The sequence below is a fragment of the Alternaria viburni genome, assembly GCF_023758015.1.
Source record: "Alternaria viburni strain BMP 2772 chromosome Unknown scaffold_24, whole genome shotgun sequence".
NCBI lineage: Eukaryota > Fungi > Ascomycota > Dothideomycetes > Pleosporales > Pleosporaceae > Alternaria > Alternaria viburni.
In genome coordinates, this window is record NW_026055793.1 from 483062 (window position 1) to 497486 (window position 14425).

The 14425-nt window shown below is 51.8% G+C and overlaps 5 protein-coding genes across 5 annotated transcripts; 4 read left to right on the top strand and 1 right to left on the bottom strand.

Moving 5' to 3' along the window:
• Positions 1–1057: 1057 nt before the first annotated feature.
• On the top strand, positions 1058–2598 carry J4E79_009385 (uncharacterized protein; the record flags this gene model as incomplete). Its single annotated transcript, XM_049358231.1, is given in 2 exon segments — positions 1058–2519; positions 2534–2598. 2 exon segments carry the CDS (start codon positions 1058–1060, stop codon positions 2596–2598), a joined length of 1527 nt encoding a protein of 508 aa, XP_049207447.1.
• A 355-nt stretch (positions 2599–2953) lies between these two features.
• J4E79_009386 (uncharacterized protein) lies at positions 2954–3922 on the top strand (the record flags this gene model as incomplete). The annotated part of the gene is made up of 2 exons (XM_049358232.1): positions 2954–3148; positions 3629–3922. 2 exons carry the CDS (start codon positions 2954–2956, stop codon positions 3920–3922), a joined length of 489 nt encoding a protein of 162 aa, XP_049207448.1.
• Positions 3923–9138: 5216 nt separating this feature from the next.
• Positions 9139–10733, top strand: J4E79_009387 (uncharacterized protein; the record flags this gene model as incomplete). Its single annotated transcript, XM_049358233.1, has 3 exons — positions 9139–9193; positions 9241–10358; positions 10407–10733. 3 exons carry the CDS (start codon positions 9139–9141, stop codon positions 10731–10733), a joined length of 1500 nt encoding a protein of 499 aa, XP_049207449.1.
• Positions 10734–11286: 553 nt separating this feature from the next.
• Positions 11287–11796, top strand: J4E79_009388 (uncharacterized protein; the record flags this gene model as incomplete). Its single annotated transcript, XM_049358234.1, has 2 exons — positions 11287–11618; positions 11688–11796. The coding sequence occupies 2 exons, from the start codon at positions 11287–11289 to the stop codon at positions 11794–11796; spliced, it is 441 nt and encodes a 146-aa protein (XP_049207450.1).
• A 236-nt stretch (positions 11797–12032) lies between these two features.
• On the bottom strand, positions 12033–13874 carry J4E79_009389 (uncharacterized protein; the record flags this gene model as incomplete). The annotated part of the gene is made up of 2 exons (XM_049358235.1): positions 12033–12766; positions 13250–13874. The coding sequence occupies 2 exons, from the start codon at positions 13872–13874 to the stop codon at positions 12033–12035; spliced, it is 1359 nt and encodes a 452-aa protein (XP_049207451.1).
• Positions 13875–14425: the final 551 nt, after the last annotated feature.

Here is a 14425-nt window from a genome sequence, read left to right on the forward strand (position 1 = left end):
GTTGCTGGAGAGGAACATGTCGGAACCCGCGACGCACCTGACAAGATCAAAGTGCGCCTCCCGAGCGTCGACCGAAGCCATACCCAATGTCTTCCCTACTAACAACCACCATTCCAAGATAGCGGAGCCATCGACTTCACCCACGATGCGCTGTTTGGCCTGGCTGTCTGGGTCTCGCTTCGCCATGGTGTGCAGCTCTGACAGATCCACGGCCGCTGAATGGCCGCCCACATCGCAACGGCCACCTACGCCGCCAACCACGCACGTCTCCAGAGCTCGTTCGCATGCCGTTATCCCACTTGGCCTTATCGAGGCAAATCATCGTGCACCATCAAGTAACGCCCAGTAGTCGACCGTCATGCTCGATATGCGATCGCGATGTCCTGTTGTGTCGCCGGCTATTACCTGCCGCATTCTCATAGAGGTGTGAACCCGAGTAGTTCCGATGGCCCAGAACACCCACGAGGAACATGCGCTTTGCAACATCTAGCATCTCATACGACGCACGACGGTTGAGCTAACCCTCGTCATCTCTGTCCATACCCACCAAAACGCGGGGTAGTCCGAGAATTAGCCCGTCTTCCCCAGATCTGGATATCACATAAAGAGTGACACGGCATTCTTCATGGCGCCGGTGCTCACACCTTCGTTGACATGTGCGAACGCATATGATCGGCATAGCATCGTCACGTGTTGTAGAGCCGCTTGGTGACGTAGACATGTGTAGACTCTCTCGGATCACAACCGGCAGATAGGTCGAGCATAGCGGCACATCGCTGCACGACAGAGACTGATCAACCTCTAAGGACAGTCTCGCCGTACACGAGCGTCATGGCAATCCAACTGCTTCTGCCATGTGCTCCTCAGGCAACCAATCAGCCCCGTCAGCCTTATGCACGGGCCTCGCGTCCCCTCTATCAGGCAACCCTTTGCGTGGCGCAACTATCACCAACACCCTCCTCCAACTGACTTCTTGCGACTGCTTTCTTTGAATCTTGTGTAGCCGTTTAGAGCCTTCAGTCACCGTACGACATCTTCCCATTACATCGCTATTGTTATGGCGACATTCTCTCTCCTCCCCACCGAGCTCGTGGAGTACATCGTATCCTATCTCGCTCAACACGACATTTACGCTGTTTGCCGGGTCAGCAAGAGTCTTTCAAATCTAGCCATATCATTTCTGTATCGCCATGTTGATCTTTTCATACCACCTGGCAACAAACTCCCCAGGATCGATCGCTTCTGCCTAAACATCATCAGCGACAGCCGCAAAGCCAACAATGTCGAGTCAGTCCGCCTGGGACTGTCCCCAAGCGAGGATGTCAAACAAGGTCAGCGGTGGCTGGCGCCAGACAAGACCTTTGACGATAAACAGATGTTTCGAAAAGCCATGGTTGCGTTGAGTGACGAGACGTTGGTAGCTGCCGGAGACTATCTGAGAGACGCCATCTACATGCGCGAGTACTCTGCCTATGCAGCGCTCGCCCTTCTCATCCTTCCCAAACTCCGTCGACTCGACGTAGCAGACTACAAGCAGGCCACCTTCGACCACCTCCACAATGTCCTCCGCAATCTCGACCCCGGAACTCTTTGGAACCGGCGCTATCCATCGCAGGTTCTTCTTGATCGCCTCTCATCTATCAAAGAAGTATCCCTCATGGTTGACCGGAAGACTGGGATTTGGTATCCAGGAGACAACAACCGCAATCCAATCGGCCACTTTCTGAACATCCCGGGCATTGAGAAACTTGAACTTTTCAACCTCGGTGGGCAGTCGCATGCACATGGCGTGGCTATATCGCACTCAATGATAGCTTTCCCGTCAGCTACTAACATCACTACGTTGGTATTCCGACACTCGGGTGCCTTTAACCGGGGTCTGAAGTCGTTGTTCCAATGCACGCCGAAACTAAGGTCTCTTACATACGACTCCTACTTCAACGCCCAGGCACAGACTACCCAGCGAGGAGATCTGCTCATGGTCGACGCTTGGAACGAGCACCTCAGGCCCCTGCAGTCCACCCTGGAAGTTCTAGTCCTCACCGCGGAATACTCCGACCCAGACGCCTTCTTCTTCGCCCAACCCCGCATCGGCAATAGACTCTGCGGCTTCCTTGATCTCACCGAGTTTACCGAACTACATACACTTGAGGTCGCCTTCCCCTTCCTCACTGGCGACGTCGACTTTTCCATCAACAAAGATATCTACCCTCTCTTCCCGCCAAACCTTCGCCATCTCACGCTACGCCCAGATCTCTCGCACGCCCAACTTCCCTTCCCCTTCGACTCCTCCATCCTACCCAACGGCCTCACATTCGAAGAGACAAAACAGGAAGCGCAGTGTCTGATGAACGCCCGCATGGACGTATCCTACATGTTCCAAGCCTCCCTCTCCCTCCTCGACTTCTGGCCAACTCTAGAATCCATGTCTGTCTGGCAGCCTGCTGATCCTTCGCTTGAGTGGTTCGACGGCCAGATTGAAGACTTTGCGACGACGTGTCGGAATAAGAATATCACGGGTAGGCTACTGAAGCCCATGTTGCTGAGGTGGAAGAAGGCGGAGCATTGGGATTTGATGAGGGAGACGACGCTTTTTGATCGGAGTGATCCGCAGTTGGGGAGCGTGGATAGGTTTTGGAGGGCGGAGTGGGAGGGGAGGCCGCTGGGGATGGGGTGTCAGTATCATTTGGGTGCGCTGGCGAAGGGGAAGGTTAAGCTGCGGAGGTAAGAGTTTGATGGACAATTCGAGACATGTCTCGTACACCCTTCTCGCACTTTCTTCCGCGAAAGAAAGAAAGTTTCTTTTCTCAAGCACTCCAATGCAGTCCAAGACAAGATCTCACACAACTTCGATTGCTCTCAAGCAAACTCTGCCGCATAATAGCTTCCACCTCGGCATACTCAGGCACCTTCATCATCTCCCTCATCACCGTCAGCACCGATACGAACGACCATGGCCACCGACTACGACTTCTCCGACGAGTTCACCACAGCTCAATACCTATCCCCCGGACGAGGCCCCATCCTCATCGAACACAACCCCCCACCCCCACCAAATCAGCCCCTCCTGCAAAGAATACTCCACCAAGCAACACCCCAGCTGTCTACAGACACCATGACCATCTTCGTTGTCCTCGTCCTCACCTCGGTCTTTTGTCGCTACTGCAGGGCCCTCATCAACGACTGCTGTAAACGCCGTGTGAAGCCGAGAGCCGTCTGGTGCCCCTTTATATACGGTCTCATCTTGTTTGTCGTTATAAAGGGGATTTGGGATGTGAGAATGTTGCGGGGTCAGCTTGGGGAGGTGTACAGGGCTTTGAACATGTGTGTGGCGATGGCGACGATGCCGCCGGAGAGGGGGATGGGGATCGTGGGGAGGTGGATTCATGAGGATGGGTAGGTGGGGGAAGGGGGCGTGTGTGGGTATGAGGGATGTCTTACCTCTTCCCGCTTTTCCATCCAGACATGGCCGGCCGGCTTTGCGACATGTCGAGACAATCTCAGAGAATGTTTTACTTTACGGTGAGCAAGCGATATTGGTAATATGATAACTATAAGAGCAAGTGCTCGACCGGGTATCTTCATCCTGCGCATCCAATTAACGCAGCTTTGAAGATCAACACACTAGCCCGAAAACACTTCTTTCAACATCAACCAAGTCGAGTACAAAATGCCGTCCTATTACCAACACATACTACAACAACTCCCCTCACTCATTGCAACCATTCTGCTCGCTTTGATCTTCCGGAAAATCTTCTACAAGTATCTCAACACTGCCAGGAAGCGCAAGCACGCACTCAGAGTCGTTAATATCAACATTGGTATCATCTTTCTCCTGTATGTTGTCGGTAGGAATGCAGTGATGGTGGCGGAGATGCAGGATCAGCTCAAGATGGAGGGTATATTGGGGAGGTGCATGTAGTAGAGGTAGTTGGCGGAGGTCTGGGGGAGATTTGGACAGCGGAATCTGAAGACGGTTTACAAATGTGTACGAAGGGGTGTGGAGAAGAAGCGGTGGTTGTTCGAGAGGATTAGAGAGATAACAGGAAGAGTTCAGACCGAACGCGCGAAAGATGTCAAAGTTACTTTGTACTAGATGCCTTCCTCTCAGCAAGAATGCGAACATGCGTTACACTCTCTCCTGCTTGTGCGACGCCCCTCATCGCCTTCACGTACCCCAGATCGCCCTCAACACTCGCATCCAAAGGCCCCAATATCCCATCTCACAACTCAGCAACATCTGCTCCGTCTCAGCTAACTGAACGCGCAGTTTTCCTACTTCTAGCATCCCGTGAGCAAAGGCGTAGATAGTGAGCGCCATGACACAGCTGCAATTGAGCGCACCCTGATTCGGCCCCTCGTCCCGCAGCCGATAAAGGTATATGAATGCGAAGAAGTAGACGAATAGAGAGACAAGTACGGCATAATCGAGGAACAGATGGAGGAGTTGGGTGGTTGTCATTTTGTATCGTGTTTTGGTTGGGGTTGCGGAAGAATTTGGATACCTACCTAGGTAGGTAGGCGAGATTGAATAGCCCGGGCTGTAGAGACGGGCGGTCGTGATAATGGTGGTATTAGGCCGGGCGCTCACGAACTACGCCTTTTAATGTATGCGAGAGTAACGCAGAGTTTGCTAAGTCTTTGTTGGCGGTGTCGTAGGATACCCGCGAAGCGGTTGTGAGCCGTTCCGGCGTTTGTAGAGTGTCAACTTTGAGAGGATATCTTTGATGGGAACAAGGAGATGTTGTTTTCTTGAGAACCACAATGTCTGACAAGGCGAAGATGTATGGTATTTTGCTTCCGTAAAGTAGCTACCAGGTGGGAACTACATAATGCATCGTAACTGGAAACGAGTTGCAGCAAGCGTCGGATTGACGCCGTGTTCATACAAACGTGTTCTTGGTCGTCAGTCCTAAACGCGACCGTCACTACGAAGCCACATAACCGCCCACCTTGATTCTCTACTTACCGAGCACATCAAAAGCTCATTCTACATGTTCAACACAATCATTCAGTCCCTGTGGTACTTCTCCTTATGCTCCTATTGAACTTCCATTAGCTTCCGCCGCTCTTCTTCGCACATCCTACACCTAATCCCATTCTCATACTTGTGATGACATCTCGTGATTTCCCTATCCGACCACGCCAACTGGTGCCGTAGCTCCGTGTCCTCCGATAAGTCACCTACATAAACGCAGATAGCGAGAGCAGATGCAAGAGTAGCAAAGAACCAAACTACATCACGTTCTAGAATAGCTTTTTCGTAAAGAGAGATGAGCATGACGAAGACAAGGAGGAGCCAGAGGAGGACGATGGTTTGGAGGAACTGCCAGATGAGGTGTGTGGTAGGCATCTTGTGATAGGTTTGCTGGGTGGGTGGTGGGAAAGCTGCTGCCCAGGTGGTTTGATTGGGTGCAGGAAATGATTGGATGGATGAATAGATGGCGGTTTGTCGTGGTGGTTAGAACTCAGATAGATATTTCGCGTTGAAAGGTCTTTATGGATGCGACGACGGGGGAAGAGGTTTGCTGGCGTCTCTTTCGCAGTGGTGTAAGGTCTTGTCTGGGTGCATATCTACACAGTGGAGCAATCATCCTATCTTCCAGTTTGAGCGTTGTTCCTTGACGAGAACAAGACATCAAAGTTCTCTTGTTAGCTACAACCGTATTCTAGTGCAACAACGCGCGTCAGATCGCTCCCCAAAGGCATCTGCAGTACAAGTTGCTCAAAGCGAAGTTATTTGCGCATGTTAGAAAGCAAGAGGAGCAAACCTTGAACTGATTCTGCATCTATACCATCCGTCGTGTCAGTATTCACCCTCCGTCGTCATCCATCTCCAACGATCCCAGCGAAGCCAAGCCCTCACCCACACTGTCACACGCTCATCTCAACTACTCAAACACACCAAAATCTCATCCGAAATGTCAGATACAACCATCCACTTCCTGATCTACCTCATCTTCGCCCTAGCCACACTTTCCAGAACCGTCAGACAAGCCATCTCCAACGGCCACACTTACCAACAGACTATGCAGAACCTCAGAATAGACTTGCCCTATGTCGTGGCATGTGCCCCAGCGTTTGTTCTGTGCTACGTTATCACTATTGCTGTCAAGAGAGCAGTGGGTGAAGAGAATATGGGACTGAGCATGATGCGTTGGTTGTAAGATGAGGGGGGGAGGTGGTGGCATGTCGGATGCTATGGAGACCCGTGAGATGGAGGATGTTTATGAAGGACGATATCGGCGAGACGACTGGAGAATGAGACTTTGCAAAGTCATGCGGCGGTTTACGTATGCAAAGGTCGAGTGTATAGCGAATTTGAGACGAACTGCTACATTTTTGGGGTTCTGCTGTGCCTTGCCGTCTCCGTGTGATACACCGGTTCGTGATAGGATTAGTGCGTCGCTCGACTGTATGCGCTGGATGAATTATGCCATGCAACAGTGAACTCTGATATATCTCTTCGTTCTACATCCTAACGGGGAGAGAGTTCTAGTCATGCGGGAATACTTGTAGAATGCCAGAGTGACTTTTAAGGCTGCTAATCTCTTTGATCTATTTGGCTTGTTCAGAGTACAGCAAACTCGAACCTATAAGTTTAGCTATGTATATCAACAAAAGCATCACGGTAACACCATTTCGTGGCCCACATTCTAAGCTTTATCATGTCATCGTTCACCATCACAGGACTGATGATTCTTGCAATCTATTCCTCCCGCTTCCTGGTCAATAACATCATCCACACCCCACTACTCATCGTCGTCTATCCGAAATGGGCCAAATTTCTATCGCTGAGCGTATCCGTCCTCGCCGTGACCGCAGCCTATCAACTCCACACAAGTAACCGAGCCGTGCAAACATGCAGTCATATGCTTCATACATGCGGACATAATCTCAACGTCACTACTCAAAATAACACCGTTCTAGTAACCAAGCTAGAGAACAGGCCAATGAAGGGAGTCGCCGCTCTAAGAGCTGAACTAAGCAAATGCGAGACGGAGAAGAGCGGACTGAGATGGTTCCGTGATGATTGCCGCGCGCATTGCGAGGAGCATGGGCAGGATGTTCTGTGGGACATTGGGATGAAAGTAGATGCTATGTTTGGGGAGATGAGGGAAGTGGCTTTAACGGGTGGGAAGGAGGATAGGAAGGATAGGAAGGGTGATGAGGTAGAGAAGGATGAGAAGAAGTAGAGAGCGGATTGATCGACGGGGAGGTGTGCGGATAGGGCGATAGGGGCCGGGTGGGCGAGCTGGGAAATTGTAAAGGCGATCCTAGCTGCCTTTTCCGACCTGACTAGTTGTATAGAGGGCATTGATTATCTGTGCTCCATCAAGTTGATGCTCGTTCTTTCTAAGGTTGTCCTCGTTTCTTGCTTCGTAATCCTTAGCAAAGAAACACCAGGGCTACTTTCGAAAGGAGAGAAGCAACTAGTGACTCAGAAGTGATCAGAAGAAGCAGATTGAAGAACGAAGAAACGACTACTAAGTTCGGATCGCTGGGTTGAGTTCCTGCTCATTAGATCTCACTCTCTCCTTCCCCTTTCCTCTCCTCCCTCTTCCGCCTCCCAGCATCCCAAATCCCTTCCCTCATACCTTCTGGCAAACAATCCGTCACCTTCACTAGCCAATCATCCTCATCCCCATGCTCTTCAAAGAATGCCCACCACTTCTCAACCACCCCCTCTCGGAGCAACCTCTCCAGTTCATCATTCCGTTGCACAACGACACTGTAACTATGTTCGTACTCTTGGAGTGCCTGGTGCTTCAACTCAAGAGCATGTTTGCATGCTTGATAGGCCGGGTCGTTTATAATGTGTCTGAAGTCGTCGCAGCTGGTGAGCGTACATGCGAGACCAAGTATGACTCTCATTGCTTCTGAAGCGTGTTTACTGAAGAGGGCGTAGCAGTAGCTTGCTAAGATGATGGATTTGATGATTATGGCGTATAGTAACATGGATGGATGGAGTATGTGGTGTGTGGTACTGATGAGTCTGGGGCGATCGTGATGAGATGGCTGTGCTTGAGTTGTTTGAGCCGATTTGCTTTGATAAGGTGGATGAAGTGGAGTAGAAGAGAGGTGTTGAAGCGAAGCGATGAGGATGAGATGAAGGGTAGTGGACTTTCGATTTAGCCTGGGTTCGAATGGAAAGAAGGTCCTAGTAACAATGAAATGCTTCTGGAACGCTGGAGTGGCTCGTTGCATTCATTGATCTCTGTGGTTTAGCAAGAGTGTGTAGCAAGCTCAAATGCACAGGTATATTTACATCAACAGAAGAAAAAGAAGACATAAACCCCATCACACAACACATACCACCTCATTATGTCACGGTGGCTCGAAATCGCCGCGTCAACACTGCGGTTCGAAATAGCCGCGTCCATCACCCTAGTTCTCTTGATCATCATCTTCATCCCTCACCACATCGATCTCAATCGGCTCCTCTTACTATGGCTCCCCATCATCGCCGCACTCACCGCCATCGAGCTCTATTGGAACGACCAAGCCCTCCTCGCTTACAGCCACGACCTTCAGACATGCAATCAAGCCCTCCAGACATGCAATCACGCTCTTAATATGACCCTACAGGGAGGGATAGTACAAGCGCACAGGCACAGTCACCACATGGCTGCTGTCAGAGCTAATCTGCGTGAATGTCTAGAGGAGAGAGATGTGCTGAGACAGGAGGAGAAGGACTGCGACGCGCGTTCTAAGGCGCACGATAAAAGTTTGGAGTGGATAGATAAGATGGTAAGTGGTATGAAGGGACAGATACGAGAAGACGTTTGCGCGGCTGGCAAGAGAGGAGAGGAGGAGAGAGAAGAGTAACGGGAGTGGAGCGTGAAGTGTGCAGAGACGGATGTCGGGGTAGTGCGAGGGTGACGCGATGGAGGCATCTCGCCACACGATGCTAGAATTCGGCGGTAACTTGGAGATGGCGTATGAATTAGAGCATTTGAAGACTTTCATGAAGATACGAGGAACGTAGCCTGTCACGTAGAAGAATAGTCACGATGAAGGTCAATGTTGTCATCTTGCACGTGCCGTCGCGTGTTGTTAGCGCGAATGGCGCGTCATAGCGACCTCGGGACTTGCATCCCGCGTTATTTGACCCGAACACTTACATGAGCATCCGCAATGACGGATATCTGGAGCGGAGATATTCTGCTACCCGACGGCAATGTTATCAAAGGTACGTACCATCATTCATTGCAAATACACAGTCGCTAATCCCCACAGACGTCGGCCTCGCGTCGCAAAATGTCGCGTCTTCACCATCCCTCCCCGCTACGGCTCTGCGCTTCCTTACCACCGTCGATACTGCCAAGATACCGCTATATCTTGCCGCCGGCCCCAGTCTAGATGTATGGACGACAGAGGAAGCTACCCAGGCTTGGTTTGAGGCAGTTTTGCTGAGTAAGCCTACGTTGGCGGACGCGCCCAACACTGCCGCGAAGGAATGGTGGGACCTGGCGCGATCACAGTCGCCAATTGGATTTCTTGTACAAGTCCAAAGGGCTGAGGAAGACGGGCGAAAGCCCAGAGTGACCGAGATCCTCTTCTATGGCACCGTCGCCGCTCCTACCGGAGCTGGGCTACCCACACCACCATCCTCGTCCCCATACGTCGACAATACGCACGCCGAGTTACTCCCTGAGCTTCGAGTTCACGCACTGCCACTTTCGTCTGATCTCCTAAATGCCACCAGCATCGATCTGCCCATGGACGCCGAGCCTCAATTCCTTCCGCCGCAGCACGAGTTCCACAACCCCCCAACATCACCCAAACGCACCCGGGATATATTTGAAGAAGCGACCATAGCCAACAAGAAGGCGCGAGGAAGGGGTGGAAGAGCAGTCTCGGCAGCAGCAGCCCGCGTGAGCGAGTCTCAGCAGGCATACAGCCACCGAAAGTCGTCGCTCTCTATAGATCTGAAAGCCTCGTCTTTCTCCGACTCCAGACCAACGTCTGCTTCCGACCATCTAGCCCGCCCTTCCTCGCGCCCACTCTCGCGATCACCGAGCATAACCTCCGATTCAAGACCTCTCAGTCGAAAGGGTCAACCCGACGCGCATACCAGGCGATCGAATTTGTCGCAGGTCGCTACGGTACCCATACAGCCCGAAGAGCCAACGACCGAGTCGCGAAACAAGGACGCACTGGTCAAGGTGGTCATGGCAGCAATGCGCATGCATGGCTTGCAGCAGCGGAAACAGAACAGGTCTCGCCGCGCCTCTCTGGCTGGTGCCGAGGAGAGTCAGCAGCGGAGTGAAGAAGTAGCCGCTGAAGAGGCTGCGAAGGACGACGAGTACAAATTGATATACCACCAAACCTTCAAGGGTGCACAACTGGCACTGGTAAGACGCGTGAACCTACATATGAGACATTCGCTGACAATGTTACAGAGAAAGCACATGTCCGAGAAACCGCTACACGCCACGCCCGACAGAATGCGCGACATCGTCGAAAAGCTCCTGGCGCTCTTTCTCTCCGACCCGCTTGCGGAATCTCCGCCTCCCGAGATACCCGCGGACCCAGTTGCCACACCTGGTAGCAGACCTAGATTTGTTATACCTGGATCCACACATGGTCATGCCAGTCCATTCGACTTGCCTAGTACACAACGACGTCCTGGCATGATGAGATCTGTCACAGATAGTCATGTCTACACGGGGTCGCCTGTGAGCAAGAAGAGGGTTACCACTGGCGAGACGTTGACCGTGCCTACGTGAAGTGTTGTGCGAGGTGCCAATACTGGATACGAGGACGACCTCATCACCGTCGGCTATGATGGTTTAATCTCATCGAGACTGAATACGAACCGCGGACGCGTCACTGAGGTTCTGCAGTTGATCTATTCTTGCATGTTTCCCTTCTTGGCACCCGCTGCCACGCTTGTCACCATCAGTAAGCACTGTGGAACATTCACCAACCCTCCCAAAGCGGCAATTGTTAGAGGAAATGCCGCGATGCCGTAGTCGTGGTACAGCGATGATCTACGTGCCATTGCAGCGGAGCCTTGCGCATACGAGTGGCGTTGTAAACCGCGGAGACCGAACTCGACCCGGAGTTGCCTGAGACGGTTCGAAGGACTGTGGCTATGCGACGTTGCATCGTCACATCATCACAGGAGCGACATCAGCTATGCTGTTGCAACCATAGCCCCGTAAACGATTAGCATAGTTATAAAGACTCATCGTCGTCGGGCTGAAGCAGAAACCAACACCACCAACGCCGACAGATCTCTCATAGATCCACCCCGTTCGACCATAAAAAATACTCAAGATGCTCTCCAAGATCACCGCCCTCATCCTCCTCGCTACCAGCGCATCCGCAGCGACTCTTCCCCGAAGCGCAGACTGGACCTGGGACGTCACCGACTTCAGCAGCGTCTGCACCGCATCAGCATGCCGCTACTCCTTCAACGTCACCGCGCCCACCGGTCCCTCCGGCCAACCAGCCTTCGATGCCGAATTTTGTTCTGGCACTAGTCTCCAGGGTGGCTACAAGTCCTGCGGCGTGGTCGGCATCGATGTACCGGGCGATGTGCAGACGCAAGAGTTCAACCGCGGGAGTGATGTCGGTGCGACTGTTAGTGTGCAGTACACGTTTACGCAGTGAGTATACCCTATGTGTGGAGATGGGGGGGAGGGGGGTTGAGAATGGTGGGAGCTGACATGTGGTAGGGGCGAGGTCAGATACACGTACACGGGTAACGAGACTGTTAAGCATACTGGATTGGGTCCGGCTGTGGAGTTCAGCATTGTGCCTACGGAGGTGACTGCTGTCGCTTAAGCCGGTTGCGAAGTCGCGACGCAAGGAACGAGAAGAGGAGTAGCATGGAAGCAGCACGGCGACATGGCATACGGAACACTCAGGTAAAGATACTGCGTGTATGTGTATGCTACCTATCTACTTCTCATGATCGGTCCGGAGAGTCATGAGACCAGGACCAACATCTCTGATTCACCAACACCATCCCGACCTCTTACTTTCGTCTTTCCATCCCTTTGACGAGTACAACTCTAGTCCTACTCTTCCCGGTCTGCCTCCATCACTGCTGCGTCCTCATGCACATTGACGTTGAACGTTCCGCCTGGCGCTACATGGATATGCATGCTTCCACCCTGCGTTACATAGATGTTAGTTCGAGTTCCATAGATATGGCACGTGTCTATGTTTTGGATGTCTTTGCTTTCCGCCTTCTTTCTGTCTTCGTCGTCTGCCTCTTGCTTCTCTTCTTTATGTTCGTCTTTTCTATCGTCTTTGTTGTTGTTGCCGTCGTTGTCGGTGTTGTTGTTGCCGTCGTTGTTACCGTCGTTGTTGTCCTTGTTGTTGATGTTGTCGTCGTCGCCCCCTCCATCTTCCAATCCTTCCCCATCATCATCCCGCGCCTCACCATCTCCCGCCATATATTCAGAAACCATACTGTGTCCCACACCCTCTCGCAGTTCAATAGCATCATCTCCATCATCTTCCTGGGCTGCCGCATCGATATTCGCCAAATAACGGACCCCCAGATACAACAACGCGGTCACCACCGCTAGACTATTCGCTGCCCACCAATTCGGGAACAGGCCAAAAATTCCCAAGTCAAAAAACGCAATGATACAGTAGATTTTGATGATCCAGGACCTTTTTTCAGCAGCGTGGCGGGCAGCGCGTGTGTTGTCGGGAGGGTTTTGGTCGGGCATGGCTTGGATGGTGAAACGGATGGTGGAGGTTTTGGGCTGGTTTGGTGGTGGGTATAGGGGTAGTAGGTAGGCTAGAGATGTAAGGTTGTGGGATGGCTGGTGAGTTATGGTTTTGGGTTGTTGGAAATGGAGAGTGGTGCGGAAGGTGATATATGACGTGCACTGATGTTTGCTGTAGGAGGATGGTTGGCAATGTTGCTTTGTTGCTTGTGTATTGAGAAAGATCTAGCAGTTGCGTGTACATATTGCGCTGCGCTACTATTGAATACAATCGAAAACATGAGCTACCAGTACCTCCCCCATGTGCTTTGTATGGTAATCTCGGATGTAATTTGTTCCTTTCCATCCACGTAGATGCCCACCAACGTTTGTCCCAATCTTGTGTCCCTCTCTTAGCCTCCACTTTCATGATGATATGCATGTCGATGCCTCGACACTTCGCCGTGCTAAAGTAGTGATAGTACAAAATCAGTGTATGTATCACATGCATATTGTACACCCCTGACTTACTTATAACAATCCAGATCCAAGTTAATAACCCATCGGATAATAACCCAGCGCTCTTCTCGCCACCGGTCTCTGCGTTTTCTCCCTGAATTCCGCGGTTTCTACTGTCGTGTAAATTGTAGTCGAATACGGCGTCTCGAATCTCGAAACCCTTGTCCAAGATCTTTTATCCAGAAGCATTCCATCGGCTCCATGCCCTGGGGCATCGATAGGCGCAGGGTATGCGACCCGCTCGAGCGCCTTCATCTTCTCAGCCTCACCGCGGAGTATGGTAGAGATGATCAGGTGCAGTACCAGAACCTGTGCCAGAGCCATTAACAAATGGTCTAGCCACCGTGCCACTGTGAGGATTATGCCGTGGACCCAAGTCGGCAAGTCTATCGTGATGTTCCCGCCGTCTGCAGGGCTAGCCATGTAGTTGAACGTAACATTCGATATCTGGATAGGGACTTTGCCAGATGAGGGCAAGAACTTGAGGGCGAAGGTTATTAGTTTGATAGCGGAGGTTGCGAACGCGGTTATTGTTTCGAAGGACGAGGTAGAGGCGAGTGCGGCGAACAGTGCGAATGTGGCGAGCAGGACGATGGAAAGTTTCCTTGCTGACGGAAGTCTAACGTTCATGGCGCGAAAGGTAAAGCCAGGGCGGAGAGTAGCGTCGGAGTTGTCTTCCATGGCAAACGGAAAGATTCGGTGTACGAGGAAGTGTGGATGGGGTGACCTTAGGCCAATGATGATGATGATGGAAGTGGGATGTAACAGTATAACGATAAAGTGGGGAAGCAACTAGATCCCACAAAGGACGAACGAGATTAAATATAGCGTGTGTATACAGTAAACAGAGACGCGAGTGCGTGAGGCGCGTGCTGTTGTTAGGGAAGAGGAAGATGTCGTACATTTACCTGGCGGCCGGTATCGCACGCGAGCGCCCAGCAACACGCCCACATGGCTCCAGATAGGTGGTTAGGTTTCAAAGATAATGTCCAGATTGACTGATCTGTGCCGAATGTCTCAGGTGATGTGCTTTGCGATCGTTCGATTGCATGTAGCTGCGAGAAGAGAGCCTGCTACGCGCCTGCATGGTCAAGTATAGAGGTCAGTCTGGGCTGGAGCAGATGCGGTAGTAGTAGCGCTTCGTGCACACTGTGAAATTGAAGGCATGCTGGATACTCGGTCTTTTTCGAGCTCATCAGTCATTATGAGGGCGTTGGAGCGTTGTCGCGTCT